At 45.2% G+C, this 18,926-nt stretch overlaps 1 protein-coding gene across 1 annotated transcript; it reads left to right on the plus strand.

Annotated features, from left to right (window-relative positions):
* Positions 1–1,597: 1,597 nt before the first annotated feature.
* Positions 1,598–17,284, plus strand: LOC135050438 (octapeptide-repeat protein T2-like). Its single transcript, XM_063956931.1, has 3 exons — positions 1,598–2,141; positions 8,830–8,889; positions 17,172–17,284. Exons 1-3 carry the CDS (start codon positions 1,598–1,600, stop codon positions 17,282–17,284), a joined length of 717 nt encoding a protein of 238 aa, XP_063813001.1.
* The last annotated feature ends 1,642 nt before the right edge of the window (positions 17,285–18,926 follow it).

Consider the following 18,926-nt stretch of genomic DNA (forward strand, 5'->3'; position numbering starts at 1 on the left):
ATAGATATGATTATATGTATAAAAGCTAAGATCACTTTGTTAAGAACAATGGATGATCAAGCCAACCTTTTACTAAGATTTTCAGGGCTGAACCTGATTAACATATACAAAGGAGAGAGAGAGACCCCTCCCCTAGGAACAGACACACAGGAGGATAGTTCCTGTCTGGGGGGGTTGGGGGTCAGTTTTGCTGGTGGCCTCAGAGAACAGATGTAATGAAGCTACACTCAGAACAAAGCTCTCAGAAGCATGGCTGGATCATCACCAGGCACCAAAGGCTAAGTATTGAATTCACATGGCTAGATAAGGAAATATAGACAGATTGCTTTCTGGTTTAAATAAGATATTGTAACTTGGTTTGTGTGATAGATCTGGGAATCTGTGATGGTAGCTGGGACATTAGACAACCTGTAGCATAGCATTTGTGGTATTTGTTTGCCTATGGTGATTTAAAATAGATTGTACTGGTTAGTTATAATATATATCTTGTTAATCATAAATACCACCATGCAGTTGCGTTTGGGCTTGTGGCAGTGGCGGGCTGAGATGTGTGGTTACATTGTGATCTGGTCTTGTGATGAATATGCTCTGGTTATTGAGATACTGAAGTTGTTTGGAATGTGAAAGTGAATAAGATGGTTCTAGGAAGTTGTTTGGAATGTGAAAGTGAATAAGATGGTTCTAGGAAGTTGGATTGAAATTGTGAAAGGTGATTTAGATGGTTTGGAATTGTAAAATCAGAACATATGCATTGTTCTGAGGCTTGGACATTTTGGAATAAAATGGAGTCTTGTGTCTTCTGCTATGTGATTGTGGTGTAGCAGAGAGTGCCATGTGTTTGGACCTGCAAATCTAAAATGGCTGCTGCCGGGTATTTTCCCCTCCCCCTTTCAACCATGTGGTGCAGTCTTTGGAATCATGGGAGCTTTAATAAAATGGAGTCTAGCTTCTGTCCCATGCGGTATTGTAGGGTTGTGTATATAGGGACAGCCAGTATGAGTAAGCTCAAGTATTTCATCAGCATTGACTAACTGCACAGCGATTGTTCCTCACATGTGTAAGCTTCTCTGCAATCATATTGTTCCTATTGTTATTGTGAGCCATATCTTCTCTCTCTCTCTCTCTCTTCTCCTCTTTCTCCCTCATTTTCCCTTAAACGTAAATTGTATTGTATTGTATTTCCTGTGTAGTTAACTTGGTTAGATATTCTATGTTATATTGGTAGTGTATAATTGTATTGTATTATTCTTTTGCAAGCATACCATCCATAATATATATATAAGGCGTTAGACCCTAAGCCCAGGTATCTGTGTATTTCTTATAGTGTTAAGTACTCTCAGAGCGTCGGTGACGCTCAAACAGCTTTGAAGTTAATAAGGTTACACTGTGTTGCATTTACACTCTACCACTACACAGAGGTTTACAGTATAAGTACATTCCTTAAGGTATAGTTAAGGGAGTACCCTTGCGGTACTTTTTGCGCCAATTGCGTACTGTGTTCTTTAACCTTTAACGTGTTTTTAATAAGATAAATATTTAGCTTTGTTAGGGGGGAGATGTGAAGAAGAGAGAGGATGGAGGAGGAGGAGAAGAAGAGATGGAAAAAGAGAGAGGGATGGAGGAGGAGGAGGAGAAGAAGAAGAGAGAAGAAGAAAGAGGGAGGGAGGATAAAAGAGAAGGAGAAAGAGGGAGGGAGGGGGAGAAGAAGAAAGCAGGAGAAAGAGAGGAAGGGAGGAGAAGAAGTGAGAAGGAGAAAGAGAGAAGAGGAGAGGTGAAGAGAGAGAAGGGGGAAAAGAGGCATGGAGGAGGAGAAGGAGGGAGGAGGAGAGGAAAGAGGGAGGGGGAGGAGGAGGAAGAAAAGAGAGAAGTAGAAGAAGAGAGTGAGAGAAAGGGGGTAGAGAGAGAGGGAGGGAGGAGAAGAAGAATAGAGGGATGGAGGAGAAGAAGAATAGAAGGAGGGAGGAGAAGAAGAGAGAAGGAGAGAGGGAGGGAGGGGAGTAGGACAAGAAAGAGTGAGGAGGAGAAAGAGGGAGGAGGAAAAGAAGAGAGGGAACAGGAGCAGAAGGGGGATGATGAGGAGATGAAGACGAGAGTGGGAGAGAAGGAGGGAGGAGGAGTAGAAGAAGAGAGAAGGAGAAAGAGTGAGGGAGGAGGAGAAGAAGCAGGAGGGAGGAGGAGGAGAAGAAGAGACAGGGAGGGGAGAAGAAGAAGAGAGGGGAAAAGGGAGGGAGGAGAAGAAGAGAGGGGATAAGGGAGGGAGGAGAAAAAGAGGGAGAGAGGGGAAGGCAGAGGGATGGAGGAGGAGAGGAGAGACAATGAGGGAGTTGGAGAAGAAGGGAGGGGAAGAGAGAGGGAGGAGGCACAGGCAGAACTCTGGGAGGCAATGGAGTCATCTGCCGCCGGGCTCCTGCTTTGAAGGGGGCACCTCTCCTCCCATTCTGTGACACCATTGAATTAAGTTAACTGATAGCTGCTGCTGTCTTTTCAGTGGCTGACTTCCTCACTGGTCCCTGCACCTTACAATCACACCCTCTTTATTATACACATTTTACAAGTGTCACACCCAGGATTAGAAACCACAACCTATTACACTGGAAGCAGACACCTTACTGATGAAGCTGTTTGTGCCTGTATAGGAAATATGAGAATTTTAACTATATGAAGATACTTCTCTGACAATTACACATAACTTCATATAGTTAAAATTCTCATGCATCTTCTACAAGAGCAAATAGCTCCATCAGTAAAGTGTCTGTTGTCAGTGTAGCAGGTCATGGGTTCTAATTCTGGGTATGACTGCTAAGAAATGTGTTATTTAAAATAAGAGACAATTAAATGTATAAATACAGTATATAATTTTTTTTCAGAACACTCCACACACACACACACACACACACACACACACACACACACACACACACACACACACACACACATTTATCTTCATATAGGAAATGGGGTGCACCAATATTTATCTTGCCTCCGGGCAACTGGGACGAAGTTACGCCACTGAGAGGAGGAGAGGATGAAAGAGGGCAGACAAGAGAAGAGAAGGAGAAGAAAGAGGAGAGAGTGGAGAGGAGGGGAAAAGAAGGGGGAGGGAGAAAAAGAGAGAGGGGAGAGGAAGAGGAAAAGAAAGAAAGGGAGGAAGGCGTAAGAGAAGAAAAATATAGGGAGAGAGAGAGGGATGGGAGAGAGAATAGGGAGAGAATTGGAGAAGAAAGAGAGATTAGGAGAAGAGAAAAGAGAGAGGAGGAGAAAAGTACGAGAGAGGGGGAGGAAGAGAAGTAGAGAGAGAGGGGGAGGAGGAGAAGAGAGAGGGGGGAGAGGAGGAAGTGAGTCATAAAAAATATATCACATTTATTAATAAATCACACAGATTAATTAATAAAAATAAGAGTATATACATACTCATACATATAAAAATATATACAAAAACATATTAGCTGTGGGGTTACCATGATCGGAACGGCTGAATGTACAGTATGGAAGCGATGTCTCTCTCTGATATTAATAACCGGGAGGGTGCCAATGGAATGGAATGGAATCCCACACAAGGATAGGGGGGTACAGGGTGTCAAACACACACAGGGGTAGGGGGTACAGGGTGTCACACACACAGGGATAGGGGGTACAGGGTGTCACACACACACAGGGGTAGAGGGGTACAGGGTGTCACACACACAAGGGTAGGGGTACAGGGTGCCACACACACACACTAGGATAGGGGGCACAGGGTGTCACACACACAGGGGTAGGGGATACAGGGTGTCACGCACACACAGGGGTAGGGGGGTACACAGGGCCATAACTAGCAGTGTGCTTGCGGTGCCTTGCCCACAGCGCAAATGCGCAATGGGCACAGTGCCGCCAGCAACGCCCGCACGACCGCGCTCCTGCCGCCACCGCTATCAATCAAGCACCCGTGACAAGCCGGTCATCTGCCTGGCCAGCTGCCCGCCCACCTATCTGCCAATCTTTTTACCCACCCGCCCCTGCCGGAAAGTGAGGGAATGCCCGGGTCCTGCTTGCCGTCGGCTACTGCTCACAGCAGCAGCCAAATAAAGCTGTGTATAGCGACCAGCTGTGCCGGGACCAATTGGAATAGAGGGAGGGATTTTTAAACCGGACTGAGAGACAGAGAAGGCATTCTCAAAGGGAGCTGACCTTGAAAAAGACCCAGGTAGGGTCGGAACGCGTGGGTGCCCTGGTGGACTTACCTGTGAGAGGAGGACGTGGTACGATCAATGCCAAAGAAGGGAGGCGGACGGACACATGAATAACTCTCCTGCTGCAGCTGGAAAGCCTGATGTCCACACGTCTGTGGAACTGTTTTGTGCCAGTTTCTACCTGCATTTGGTAATTACCCATTGCCCTACCTATACAGGATTTAGTCCACCATTGAATGCCATCATATTAATTGCTGTTTAATTACAGTGATAGAAAGTGGGTTTTTTCAGCTGACCACCATTTTATTGTATTTTAATTGAATTGTACAATGTGATTCTGCGATATTAAATTTGTTTTAATAGAAGGTACTGCACTATGTTCTTCTATATTTCCTCTTTTTTGGGGTATACTGAGTCAAAAGAAGGAAATTGCATGAATACGAATCTATTGACCTCCACGCAGCGCTGGTTCAGTGGTATCCTATATGTTTGTTTTTGTCCAAATAAAGTTTATTTGCGGCACCTGACGTAATGATGCGCCTCTAGAGGAGAGAGGAGCCGGCGCGCTGGAGGAGCAAGCAGTCCCTTTCAGGAGAAAATGGAAGGCCGGGTAATTAAGTTTTCAAGAAGGCTGAAGAGGGCTTTTGTGCCTGGCTACACGGTGAGAGTGTGTGTGTGTGTATGTGTGTGTGTGTGTGTGTGTGTGTGTGTGTGTATATATGTTTGTTTGTAAATGGCTGCAGAGAGACACAGAGAGAGAGAGAGTTGTGTGTGTGTGTGTGTGTGTGTGTGTGTGTGTGTGTGTGTGTGTGTGTGTGTGTGTGTGTAGGTCTACCTGATGCAATGTATAAAAAGAAACAGGGCTCTACCTGGTGCAGTAGGTCTACCTGGTGCAATGTATAAAAGGAAATGGGGCTCTACCTGGTGCAGTATGTAAAAGGGGGCGCTACCTAGTTCAATGTGTAAAAGGGGACTCCACCTGCTGTAATATGTAAAATGGGGCTCTATCTGCCGTACTGTTTAAAAGGGAGGACTACCTGCCATAATGTGTAAAAGTGGGCTCTACCTATCATAATGTGTGACCGGGGCTCTACCTGGCGTAATGTGTGACAGGGGCTCTACCTGGCGTAATGTGTAAAAGGTGCTCTGCCTGGTGTTATGTGTGTAAATTGCGCTACTGTGCACCGAAATTTGAATAATGTAGACTACTGTACAGCGTAATATGAACTGGCATTATTTTGTGGCCACTTCCCTTCCCCATGAAGCCACGCCCCTTCATTTTGCCGCGCGCCTATGGCCCTGTTCTAAATATGGGGGGGCCGATGCTGTTTCTTGCACACAGCGCTAAAATGTCTAGTTACGGCACTGGGGGTACAGGGTGTCACGCACACGCACACACACGGGTAGGCTGGGTACAGGGATCCTCGGGCACCCACCGCTCTGTGCTCCAATCCACCACAGTAAGCTGAGGGGCAGAGGGAGGCCCATGGAACTAGATATAGGTGAGACCGGCAGCAGGGGAGTGTCCAGGCAGGACATGGAGCTATTCAAGCTGCTACGCAGTCACATGGCGCCACCCCATGTCTGCAGTGTGAGGCCGGGCGCAGCGCCGAGTGGACACCACGGGGAACTGTGCCACAGGAGGCTTCCCCTTCATGGTACGGCTGCTGGAGGAGAGTCGCTGGGTTCCTGACTGTGGCGAGATCAGGTGCTCAGGTTTCCGGCTAACCAGTCCTGCCCCTATATGGCCCCGGGGGCAGGGCTGTTTTTTGGGGGGGACGTTTAGTGTGACTGGGTGCAGGGGATGCTGGCCCCTGAAGCAGCCTGGCCTGGGTCCATAGCAGCTTCATCAATGCTGGCAGAGATAGTATTGCTAATAATGCTGCCGGTGGCGCCACCCTCTTCTGGACCTGTCATGGCACCCAGGGCACGCACTCTGCTCGCCCAACTCTTGTTACGCCACTGATCACTACTTTTCATTTTTAGAAGCTTTAGTAAATTTACCCTGATGAATGTTGACATGGTCACTGTCAACATGCTGAGCATGCCATGTAGCGTGTCGACAGTTCATCCCTATTGACATTCTCATACAAACATGATGACTGTCAACAAGTCATACCACACCTGCTGCAGTAGTTCCCACCCTTCTTCCCGACATCACCAAGGATGGGCTGTCACTGGCCTATGGGGTAAATACAAGCAAGCAGCCCAGACTCTTTTACCATCATGCCACAATGGAATGTGAAAATGACTCAGAGAGCTAGACACGAACACAATAGCTCCCTTTCTGCAGCAGGTATTTATTCACCAGGACAGCTCTTTCTCACAAGTGCTGTTCCTGCACCTCTTCATTGATACATTCCGCCAATAAGAAAGTATATTGCAAGCGTTATACAGTGAATGTATCCCTTGGAGATCTATTGATTACCCAAATTATGATAAATATGTCCCTTGGCCTCATTTTTTTTTTATACCTCCTCAAACTAGTCTAGCACTACTCATATAGCAATATATACTGTATTTTTCTTACTGTTTTACTGTGCCCCTATTGTTCTGCTACCTTCCAAACCTCCAACATTCACTCCCAAATGAAACACTTATATATTGCTTCTCATACTCATTCAAATCTATGCTTCCGCCCCATCCACAGCCATTTTTAAAATTTCCCACTGAAGACAGATGTATTAAAAATGAGCTTAACCGTAATAATGCTCCCCATACTTGAAGCAAGTTTGCAAATGATGACTGGAGTTAGTCCTGGGACACAATCTGTCTTCTGTGCTTGTTGTCCCATGTGATGCTTGGGTTTTATCCGGGTCTCCGGTTTACTCCCACAATCCACATTTCGCGCTATATAAATAACTGGTAATAAATAAATAAAACAGGAAGGTGACCTGAACCAGCAGACAGCTTGCCAGTTCTGTCAGATCTCACATTCATCTTGCTCTATATTGTCGATCACCCAAAGGCTGTGTGTCACGCCAACATGGTGTTACTGTCACTCATAATCACTAAATGGATCCTAAAAGCTTGCTATATGGGAGCCATGTAGGTGCATAATATCACTGGATGACATAGTCTAGGTGTTACAAAGGACGCTCAGGTGAGGACCGCGACTGCCACTAATTCCTCCACAATCTGGACCACTGTAAAAGCCTGGATACCGTCCCAAACCTGTTAGTTCAAATCCAGCCCAGCACGCACCTGGACATCACCTACTGCTGCATCCCACCCACATCCATTCTCCCCAAGGCTGGTTTCTCTGCACTACTTTCATAACTGCACTGGAGACATCAATTTAATCTAGTGCAGGTTTTTATTATTAAAGATTAAAATGGTTACAAAATATTTTACGTAATGTAAAATGTTATTCTGTGGGCTGGCCACGGACGCCCAAATGGCTGGCCTTGCTTCTCTGGTGACTGCCACGGTGACTGATGTTCATGCCACTTTAGTGGTGCACCTATATGTTGGGCCACTATCATTTCATTATCCCATTCAGCACTGCTAATAGTCCTTTGTGCAGAGAAGAAAATGTCAGTATCTGTTACCCATTCACATACACAGCAATGATAGAGATCAGCAGTGATTATTAAACTCAGCACAATCATGACTAGGAGCACTTATAGGCCCTACACACTTGGCGATGTTACTGAAAGATATGAACGATCTCGTTCATCTCTGGTGCCCTGTCGGCTGTGCATGCAGGCCAATATGGACGATCACGTCCATATTTGCCTGCACTTGTATGGAGCCGTGTGACGGGGGGAGTGAAGAAACTTCACTCCCCCCGTCACTGCCCCCCCGCCACCGGGTCGCCCGTCTGCCGTATCGGCGGTCGGGCAGCTCGGCGACGTATCGCCGTGTCTGTAGGGCCCTTTAAAGAGTGGGGGAGCAAGTACTGTTTACCCAGGCTTTTTGGGGGCCTGAGCCAACCACGGCCAGCCAGCAACATCTCCTCTAACGTGCAGTGGCACTGTGCATAATTCTGTCAGTGAATGATTTTGCGTCTGTTACCTACACATATCTGGTGAACGAAACATGTTTGACATGTACAATCATGACATTAGGCCCAGATTTACCAAGCCTAACAGAGTGATAAATTGCACGGTGATAAAGTACCAACCAATCAACTCCTAACAGCCATGTTACAAGCAATGTTTGCAAAAATGAGTTATGAGCTGATTGGTTGGTACTTTATCACCGGCTATTTATCACTCTCCAAGGCTTGATAAATCTGGAGCCGATTGTGTTTGTTCACAAAATGACAGCAATGAGTAATTGCCCTTCATTCAGCATTGATTGCATTTGTAAAACTGCACGCAGGGAGCTTTCAAATGCGATCACTAAAAATGCAAATACAGTAGGATGTATTAAATACCTCCTTGCTGCATTTGTGACCCACCCCCATTTCCGGCAATGCTGGCAGTCCCGCCCTGCCCCCCGAACACCTCTGCCTCTCAATCAGACAGAGGCGTACGGAGTACTGTGAGCGATCACACAGAACAGTTCTGCACATGTGCAGAACGGGAACTGCGCAGGGGATTACAATGGTAATCCTTGCTGAATTAGACTCAATGATCTGCCATAAATACATCTAATATAAAGTGCAATTACCATTAATAGTAAATATTACTCACAATACATTTGTGTTACACAGAACGGAAAACAATCTTCTTAGCCTCACATTACCCTCTGATGGTCTTCAAGAAAGAGCCAGGTGAGACTTCTGACTGGTCCAAAAACCACGCACAAACTTTGTCATTTATGAGGGTTTTTAAGAATCAAAAATATGGATCCCAGCCTACAATTCTGACACAGTCATTTTCTTTTTCATTTATATTTGGCTCTTGAAAACTAAATTGTAGATGTTTATTTATTCAGTTACAAATTCCTTGGATGGATTATAAGAACAGATGGTGTGTGGACAAAAGAGTGTAATTTAATGTATTTTCTTTGAGGGCCTCAAATTATAAGTTTTCGTTTTCTATCAGTTAAATGACTGACTATAGCCAAAAAAGAAAGACGCTTGGCTTGCCTGACCTCATGATGCAACAACGAATGGTATATAGTAGAATAGTCTGACCTATGTCTGTTACTAGTGTTCATAGATTATTATCATCTGAATATTTGTACAATAGTTGTCACGTAGAAACATAGGGGAGATAGCACAGAAAGACGTTAGCTAAATTTGCATGAGACTAAACAGAGCTTAGTTAGTCTGGTTCATAATATGCTTCTTTCTTAAAGCATCACCACTCAGAGAAACATTGGGGGTCATTCGGAGTTGTTCGCTCTGTATTTTTTTGTCGCAACGGAGCGATTAGTCGCTAATGCGCATGCGCAATGTCCGCAGTGCGACTGCGCCAAGTAAATTTGCTATGCAGTTAGGAATTTTACTCACAGTTTTTTCTTCGTTCTGGTGATCGTAATGTGATTGACAGGAAGTGGGTGTTTCTGGGCAGAAACAGGCCGTTTTATGGGTGTGTGCGAAAAAACGCTACCGTTTCTGGGAAAAACGCGGGAGTGGCTGGAGAAACGGAGGAGTGTCTGGGCGAACGCTGGGTGTGTTTGTGACGTCAAACCAGGAACGACAAGCACTGAACTGATCGCAGATGCCGAGTAAGTCTGGAGCTACTCAGAAACTGCTACGAGGTGTCTATTCGCAATTCTGCTAATCTTTCGTTCGCAATTTTAATATGCTAAGATTCACTCCCAGTAGGCGGCGGCTTAGCGTGTGCAAAGCTGCTAAAAGCAGCTTGCGAGCGAACAACTCGGAATGACCCCCATTGTGGGACAAACTTTACTGCAACCAGAACAGGCAAATCTGGGGGATTAACAAGATGATTCCATAAGCAATGTCCGGTGGTTGTGCTGGGGGGAGTTTTGGAGCCTCCCTCTCACCCGCTGTTCTGCTTAGCAAAGCAAGCAGTGAAAAGATGCCAGACGCATGCGCTCAGTGTCTATTCAGTGGATAGATGGAGTGGGAGCTGTTGGGGCATGTCCAACAGCTCCCAGAGCACTAGGCTTGCACCCAGGGTGACACAAATTGGGCGTGACTTGCAGGTTTGACATTTCCCATGAGACCATGTCCCTTGCTGTGAGGCCACACACCCTTTTTCAGTTCCCGACTTAGGAAAGTCGGGAGATATACGTAAGAGACACACACTTTCCTGGAACATCCTGGAGACTCTTGAATTTTAGGTGGCTCTCACGGAAGTGTCGAAAAGTAGGCAAGTCTTCCGGAAGCTGCCCGTTGCCATCTACTTCCCAAGTGATATGTGATACTGAATTGCATCACCATGGCCCCACTCCCCACTTTACAGTGTTTGGAATTGGGGCTTCATAAATGTGATGTTCTTTCCAGGGCCTCAGGCCATTGGGAATTTCCACAAATCTAGATAGGCTTTGTGAATATTTCTGCCTGAATGAAAGTATAAAATGATCTTTGCTATATGACTTGATTTGCCCATTTTCTATGATGATGCCAGTAAGACTGCTTACAGAGCTCACCACTTGGTAAATTTAGTACAGTTTCATTGTGATGCTTCTCTTTCCTGGAATTATAGTATTCTCCTCTCAAAGTTCTTCTGTCAACAATACCGTGGTTGTCTGGGGAAATTTTTGAAGAGAGTGCTCTGAGCTGTCTCTGCGTAGCTGCTGCAGTCTCTATAGTAACAGGGGTGCACTACTGAGCATACACAACCACCTACCTAAATGCACTACTGCGCAAGCATGCCATTATCGCACGTCTGCCTCTACTGTTCACCAGATAGTAAGGACGTGCTCCTCATGGTCTCCCTAGAGAAGACTGTGCCAGACACTGCTGAAAAAGACACTGATAAGCCATTGTGTAACCATTGCTTACCACCCAGTGTATTCCACTACCACCATTGTATGTATCTTCACTTGTGTGCTCCATCCCACCACACGACACCTGCATTAACCCGCTGCTGGCTGGAATGGTCTTATTCTGCATGTTTCTGCGTTGTGCTGTATTAACCCTGTGCTTACATCCTACTGTTCTACCTGATTAATGCGAGCCCACTGTTCTATGTTAGGCAATCTCTAAATCAGATCCAAAAATCTGAACAGTTTTCTAAACAGTAAATGTTACAATTCTTCAAATTCATCTCTCAATGATATATGAGTCCAGGATCAGAAATTGTCAGGGGGGCCATAAAACATATATACATATTTATTTAATGCAATTTCCATATGATCACACATTTATCTTACAGGATACAATAATGAGAATGACAATGAAAGTTACTAAACAGACCTGTGAAAGCTCATACCTAATGTAAATTGTACAAACATCATTCTAATCCTGTTCTTTACTTGGAATACTAATTGATGGGCCATGACCTTGAAATGTTTGGCTGACATGGTTTTAGATTGAGCCAGTTCTGCTAGTTATGAAACACTATCCAATGATTGTGTGTGGTTTTAGTTTCTTACTGCCTGCAGGGTTATGCCTAAAATTCATATCAAGCCAACAGTCTATAAATATAAAGACTTGTGCTATACATCACTGGTTACATGATACAGTATGAGGCGAATGACCCGGCCATGTGCTACAGGCTGAGACTAAAGATAAACTTTACTTTCCCTGCTTCTACAATAAATATCAGTCCTACAGTATGTCTGAAGTACTGTATATTGTATCATTATTTTTGCAAAACTCATTTACATGTGCATAAAAACGCCGCAATCTCAGCTTCAGCTCATGTTAATGAATATGTATGAAGTACAGTATGTGTGGCTGGGTGCATATGTACCGTAAAGCTGTAAGTGCATCGTTGAATGTGATAGGGTAAATGGCTATATGCTTGCCTTTACAGTGATGGTTGTTACAAGAAAATATTTGCAAATACCCATGTGCAGTAAAGCTAACAATTAGAGATGTGCAGCGGACACTTTTTGGGTTTTGGATCTGGATCTCAGCTCGTGTTTTGGATCTGGATTGGTTTTGGTTTTTGATCTGGATGATTTTTTTGAAAAAACATAAAAACAGCTAAAATCACAGAATTTGGGGGTAATTTTGATCCTATGGTATTATTAACCTCAATAACATTCATTTCCACTCATTTCCAGTCAATTCTAAACACCTCACACCTCACAATATCGTTTTTAGGCCAAAGGGTTGCACCGAGGTAGCTGGATGACTAAGCTAAGCGACACAAGTGGGCGGCACAAACACCTGGCCTATCTAGGAGTGGCACTGCAGTGGCAGACAGGATGGCAGTTTTAAAAAATAGGCCCCAAAGAGCACATAATGCAGAGGAAAAAAAGAGGTGCAAGATGGAATTGTCCTTGGGCCCTCCCACCCATCCTTATGTTGTATAATCAGGACATACACATTTTAACAAACCAATCATTTCAGCGACAGGGTCTGCCACACGACTGTAGCTGAAATGATTGGTTTGTTTGGGCCCCCCTCAAAATAAGAAGCATTAGTCCCCGCACCAAAAAAGAAGCAATTAATCTCTCCTTGCACAAACTGGCTCTACAGAGGCAAGATGTCATACTCATCCTCTGATTCCTCACCCCTTTCAGTGTGTACATCCTGATCCTCACAGAGTATTAATTTGTCCCCACTGGAATCCACCATCACAGGTCCCTGTGTACTTTCTGGAGGCAATTGCTGGTAAAGGTCTTCCTGGAGGAATTTATAATTCATTTTGATGAATCATCTTCTTCACATTTTGTGGAAGTAACCTCCTACGCCGATCGCTGATAAGGTTACCGGCTGCACTAAACACTCTTTCGGAGTACATACTGGAGGGGGGGGGGCAACTTAGGTAAAATAAAGCCAGTTTGGCAAAGGCCTTCAAATTGACTCTTTTTCCTGCCAGTATACATACGGTATGTCTGACATGCCTACTTGGATGCTGTCACCCATATAATCCTCCACCATTCTTTCAATGGTGACATCATCATATACAGTGACAGTAGACTTGTCAGTAATTGTTGGCAGCTCCTTCAGTCCAGACCAGATGTCAGTACTCGCTCCTGACTGCCCTGCATCACCGCCAGCGGGTGGGCTAGGAAATCTTATCCTTTTCCTCGCAGCCCCAGTTGCTGGAGAAAATGAAGGAGGAGCTGTTGATGGGTCACGTTCCTCTTGAGTTGATAATTTTCTCACCAAAAGGTCTTTGAACCTCTGCAGACTTGTGTCTGCTGGAAAAAGAGATACAACATATGCTTTAAACCTAGGATCGAGCACGGTGGCCAAAATTTAGTGCTTTGATTTCGATTGACCACCCTTGAAACCTGGCAAAGTGAATGAAGGGCTCCATCCACAAGTCCCACATACTTAGCGGAATCGCTCCGTCTTAGCTTCTTCTTCAATTTCTCCAGCAGCTTCTGTAAAAGCCTGATGAGGAGAATGACATGACTCAAGCTGGGAGTGTCTGAACTGACTTCACGTGTGGCAAGATCGAAGGGTTGGAGAACCTTGCACAACATGGAAATCATTCTCCACTGCACTTTAGTCAGGTGCGTTCCCCCTCTTTTACCTATATCATAGGGGGATGTATAGGCTTGAACGGCCTTTTGCTGCTCCTCCATCCTCTGAAGCATATCGAGTATTGAATTCCACCTCATTACCACCTCTTGCTTCAGGTGATGGCAGGGCAGGTTCAGGAGTGTTTGCTGGTGCTCCAGTCTTTGGCACGCAGTCGCTGAATGTCGAAAGTGGCCCGCAATTTTTTGGGCCACCGACAGCATCTCCCGCACACATCTGTAATTTTTCAAAAAATTCTGCACCATCAAATTAACTGGTTGCTGTTGTTGCTTCGGGAGGCAATACATCTACCCAGTGGGCTCTCACAGTCATGTAGTCCTTAGTTTGCCCTGCTCCACTTGTCCACATGTCTGTGGTTAAGTGGACAGTGGGTACAACCGCATTTTTCAGGACACTTTTCTTAATGTTCCTGTACAGTCCGGGAATTGCTTGCCTAGTGAAGTTGAATCTAGACGGGATTTGGTACCGGGGACACAGTACGTCCATTAACTGTCTAAATCCCACTACATTAATGGCGGATACTGGATGCATAGTTGTTATGGCCTCAGTAATCCACTTTGCAACAGGGTGACTGCTGTCATATTTCATCTTACAAAGGACTGTTGGACAGTCAATTGCTTAGTTGTAGTAGTACAAGTGGTCTTCCGACTTCCCCTCTGGGATGACGATTGACTCCCAGCAGCAACAATAGAGGCGGAAGCAGCAGTAGGCGTACCACTCAAGGATCCTCTGATCCTCCGGAGGAATCCCGGTTAGGAGAGGACTCGTCAGTTATGCCAGTGACATGGCCTGCAGGACTACTTACGTTCCTGATTGAGGTGGAAATTGACGTTGAGGGAGTTGGTGGTGTGGCTTGCAGGAGCTTGGGTACAGCAGTAAGAAGGGATTTCGGTGTCAGTGGACTGCTTACGCTCTTATCAAAAGTTTCTGAACTTGACAATGACTTCTGATGAATGCGCTGCAGGTGATGTATAATGGAAGATGTTCCTGGGTGGTTAACGTCCTTACTCCTACTTTTTACGGATTGACAAAGGCAACACATGGCTTGATACCTGTTGTTCGGATTTGTGGAGAAATAATTCCACACCAAAGAGGTGGCTTTTTTGGTATTTTGCCCAGGAATGACAATGGGCTTTCTCATCCCATGGACAACAACTGTCTCCACTGGTGCCTTATTCAAACAAACCACATCACCATCAGAATCCTCATCATCAACTTCCTCCTCAGCGCCAGCTACACCAATATCCTCCTCATCCTGGTGTACGTCTACAGTGACATCCTCAATCTCAATATCAGCAACTGGACTGGCGGTGCTCTTCCCAGCAGTTGCAGGGGGCGTGCAAATGGTGGTAAGGGCCTCCTCTTTCCATACAGTCTTGGGAAGGTCAGGCCTAGACATTGCAACCGCGGACACACTTGGACTCTTCTTGGGGATTTATAATATCTCTGAACGCAGTTGTTTTTTCTTGTACTTTAAAAAAGCTTCTTTTTTTTAAATTTTGAGAGGGATGAGGGCTTCCATCCTCATGAGAAGCTGAGCCACCAGTCTTGAACATAGGCCAAGGCCTTAGCCTTTCCTTGCCACTTCGTGTCGTGAATGTCATATTGCCAATTTTACGTTTCTCATCAGATAATTTCTTTTTTTTTCTGATTATTAATTTTTGCTTCTTGGATTGTACATTGATGGAATTGCATCATCAATTTCATGACTGGTGGCAGCAGCAGCTTCACCACTAGTACTAGGAACTGAAAGTGGTTCCTGATCTTCCACTATTTTTTCCTTCAAATTGTTGTTCTCCATTTCACAGGACAGCACCCCTTTATTATTATAGCACACAGAACAGTGCCCCTTTATTTTCACAGCACCCCTGTATTCTTACAGCATACAGGACCAGTGTGCCTTTATTTTAACAACAGCAGCACCCCTGAATTTTTACGGCATACAAGACTGGGACAACACCCCTGTATTTTCACAGCATACAGGACCAGTGTGCTTTTATTTTAACAACAGCACCCCTGTATTTTTAAAGCATACAAGACTGGGCCAAGACCCTTGTATTTTCACAGCATACAGGACCAGTGTGCTTTTATTTTAACAAATGCACCACTGAATTTTTACAGCATACAAGACCGGGCCAGCACCCCTGTATTTATTTTTAATCATGTAGTTTTTATTGAGTTTTGCATATATATACTAAAGTAAGAAAGAACAAAAAGCAAAACAAAAAAGAGAAAAAACAATCAACGTACGAAACAGTACATTATAATGGTCATTAGATGTTATAGTAATTTACATTTCAATACACAAGTCAGTTGAAAGAAGGGAAAAAAGTTCTCAGAGTGCTTGGTGTAATCATTGCAACAGTACCGCAATTAAACAGCATTATACATGAGAAAGAGAGGTCACATATACGAATGTAGGAATGCGTATATAAGAAAAAATGAAAACATCACCATAATAAGTAGAAAGGTGTCATAAGGTGTCAGAGGGCGTCGGCCTCGACCAACAAAGAGAAAAGAAAAGAAAAAAGGGGGGAGGCTACACACTCTGCACGTCAATGGGCTCCACCATATCTGCACCCAGGCGTACCAGGATCCACCTGTCCCATTTACAGTGAAATTTGGACATAGAGTTACGGGATAAATACATATGTTTTTCATGTTTTATGACTAAAGCCACCAGAGCCCTCCACTTCAATAATTTGGAAGAGGTCTCCGCAAACCAGGAACTTGCAATAACAACTTTGGCAAGCGTGGACAGGCATAGGACATACTGGTATGTGAGTAATGAGTGGGATTCTTCCAGGTCCACCCCAAAAAGGCAGGTCCTGGGGTTTTGAGGAAGAGATGGGTCAGTAGTTAGTATGTCAGACTAAATTTGAGTCCAAAAGTTATAAACCTTCGGGCAGTCCCATAGCAGATGCCAGAACCCGGCATCTGGGGCACAAGGCTTCGGGCCTCAAACCAGCTCGTTGGAGGAATTGAGGGGTACGGTAAGCCCTATGCAGGATAAAGAAATGCACCTGTTGATATCTGACACAAGGGGTGGTGGACCTGGTGGAACTTAATATTTGCAACCATTGCTCATCTGACAAAGGGCCCATATCACTCTCCCAGCAAAGCTTAAGTGGATCTAAAGATGCAGGTAGGACTCTATTGTTTAGTGATGCGTATAGCGATGAGACTCTGGCCGTAGAGGGCAAATGCTGAAGCATTAGTTTAATCCGGGAGGGGGAGATGGAGGGGGCCATTCTAAACTGGGTTTGTAGTGCATGCCTCAATTGGAAATATCTGAATAGGGCTGTTCTCGGGAGCCCAAAGTCAGTCTGTATTTGTGTAAACGATTTAAGATAACCATGCACATACAATTGTCCCAGGGAGACCACCCCATTTTTTACCCAAATATTGTCTGTAGACAACTTTTGAAGTTCCGTGTAAGAACTGTTAAACCATAAGGGTGAATCTACCTCCAGGTCCAACCAATCATAAAGGTTGTGCACTTGCCTCCAGACTAAAAGAGCCTGTCACAGAACAGGAGGAAGACCAGATACAGACAGGCCAGAAAGCAAGAAGAGGAGGGGAGTGAAGAGGGGACCCACCCATTCAGCCAAGAGAGGTGCACTAGCTGTGCCGCTAGATAGTACAATCTAAGATTAGGCAGGCCCACCCCTCCAGCGAGTTTGGACTTACAAAGCGTTTTTATGGCTATCCTCGCCGGTTTGTGACCCCAAATAAAGGAAGAGATTAGGCTATCAATACCGGCAAACACTTTCTTAGGTAAATAAATGGGGGAATTTTGCAGAACATATAGGTACTTAGGCTGGATAGACATCTTAAAGAGATTAATGCGTCCTAGAACAGTCAACGGCAGTGCCCTCCATGTATGGATTTTACGTTTAAAAAAAGCTGTGATGGGGTCAATGTTCTATCTAATGTGCTGGCCCTGTAACCCAAACACCCAAGTATTTAAATTTCAGAGTCCATTGTAATGATGTGACATACATGCCCTCTCCGGAATATGTCCCGATATGGGAAAAATAGAGGACTTGTCCCAATTTATACGCAGACCAGAGTATTCCCCAAATTCAGTAACTGTGTGGAGCATAGACTGGAGAGAGATATCTGAGTCTTTCAGGAACAGTAGCATGTCGTCGGCGTAGAGAGCCACCTTATCTACTGCTGAGCCGACCACCAGTCCATGAATATCAGGATTATCCCGGATCATACAAGCTAACGGCTCTATAGCCAGCGCAAACAGAGCAGGGGAGAGTGGGCAGCCCTGACGCGTGCCCCTGGCCAGAGAGAACGAGGACAAGGTATACCCATTGACAGAGACACTGGCCACTGGAGAGGAGTACAGCAGCTGAACCCATCTGATGAACGAAGGGTCAAAACCAAACCCGCGCAGCACCTGCCACAGGTAGGAACATTTGACCGAGTCGAAGGCCTTGGCGGCGTCGAGAGACACCACCACTGCCTCCGAACCCAGCAAACCACCCCCCTGTAGATGATAGAACAATTTACGCAGGTTCTGCATAGTGGACTTCCCGGGCATGAAGCCTGTTTGGTCCATATGTATAACAGAACCAATAACAGCATTCAGACGAATGGCAAGCATCTTAGCAAGGATTTAACATCTGAGGACAGCAGTGAAATAGGGCGGTAGGACTCAGGAGCTTTGGGATCCTTCCCATGCTTGGGCAGTACTATAATAATGGCCTCAGACATAGACGGGGGGAGTTCACCAGTCTCAAACAGAGCATTAAACAAATCTAATAAATAGGGACAGAAATGGTTGTTATATTTTTTATATATCCCCACTGGGAGACCATCCCCACCGGGTGAGCTGGACGAAAGAAGCGATGAAATGGCACGCTCAACCTCCTCCAGGGTGAAAGGAGCTTCAAGTACCTCAAGCGCCTCACATGATAAACTGGTCAAGCTCACCCGCGAGAGGTAGGATTGTATCTGCTCATCGGAGTGGGAGACTCCAGACGAGTAAAGCTTGGAATAAATTTTCTGAAAAATCCCAGCTATATCTTTTCCCGAGTAACAGAGACTGTCATCCCTATCGGTGATGCATTGAACAGTACGGGAGTGGGACTCGTCCCTGACCAGAAGGGCCAGGTAACTGCCCCCCAGCTGAAAGTACTACTGGTGACTGTCAAACAGCAATCTACGTTTGGACTTATCAAAGAGATAGTCGGCCCATTCTCTTTGCGCGTCCA

This window comes from Pseudophryne corroboree, chromosome 1 (genome assembly GCF_028390025.1).
Source record: "Pseudophryne corroboree isolate aPseCor3 chromosome 1, aPseCor3.hap2, whole genome shotgun sequence".
Classification (NCBI taxonomy): Eukaryota; Metazoa; Chordata; class Amphibia; order Anura; family Myobatrachidae; genus Pseudophryne; species Pseudophryne corroboree.

What these genes read in the sequence shown, in the direction of transcription:
- LOC135050438 (XM_063956931.1), top strand. Translation starts at nt 1,598, where the DNA reads ATGGAAAAAGAGAGAGGGATGGAGGAGGAGGAGGAGAAGAAGAAGAGA. An exon ending in AGAAGAGAGAAGGAGAAAGA is followed by an intron (nt 2,142 to 8,829) that starts GTGAGGGAGGAG and finishes TGTGTTACACAG; the next exon opens with AACGGAAAACAATCTTCTTA. An exon ending in GGTCTTCAAGAAAGAGCCAG is followed by an intron (nt 8,890 to 17,171) that starts GTGAGACTTCTG and finishes ATCTACCTCCAG; the next exon opens with GTCCAACCAATCATAAAGGT.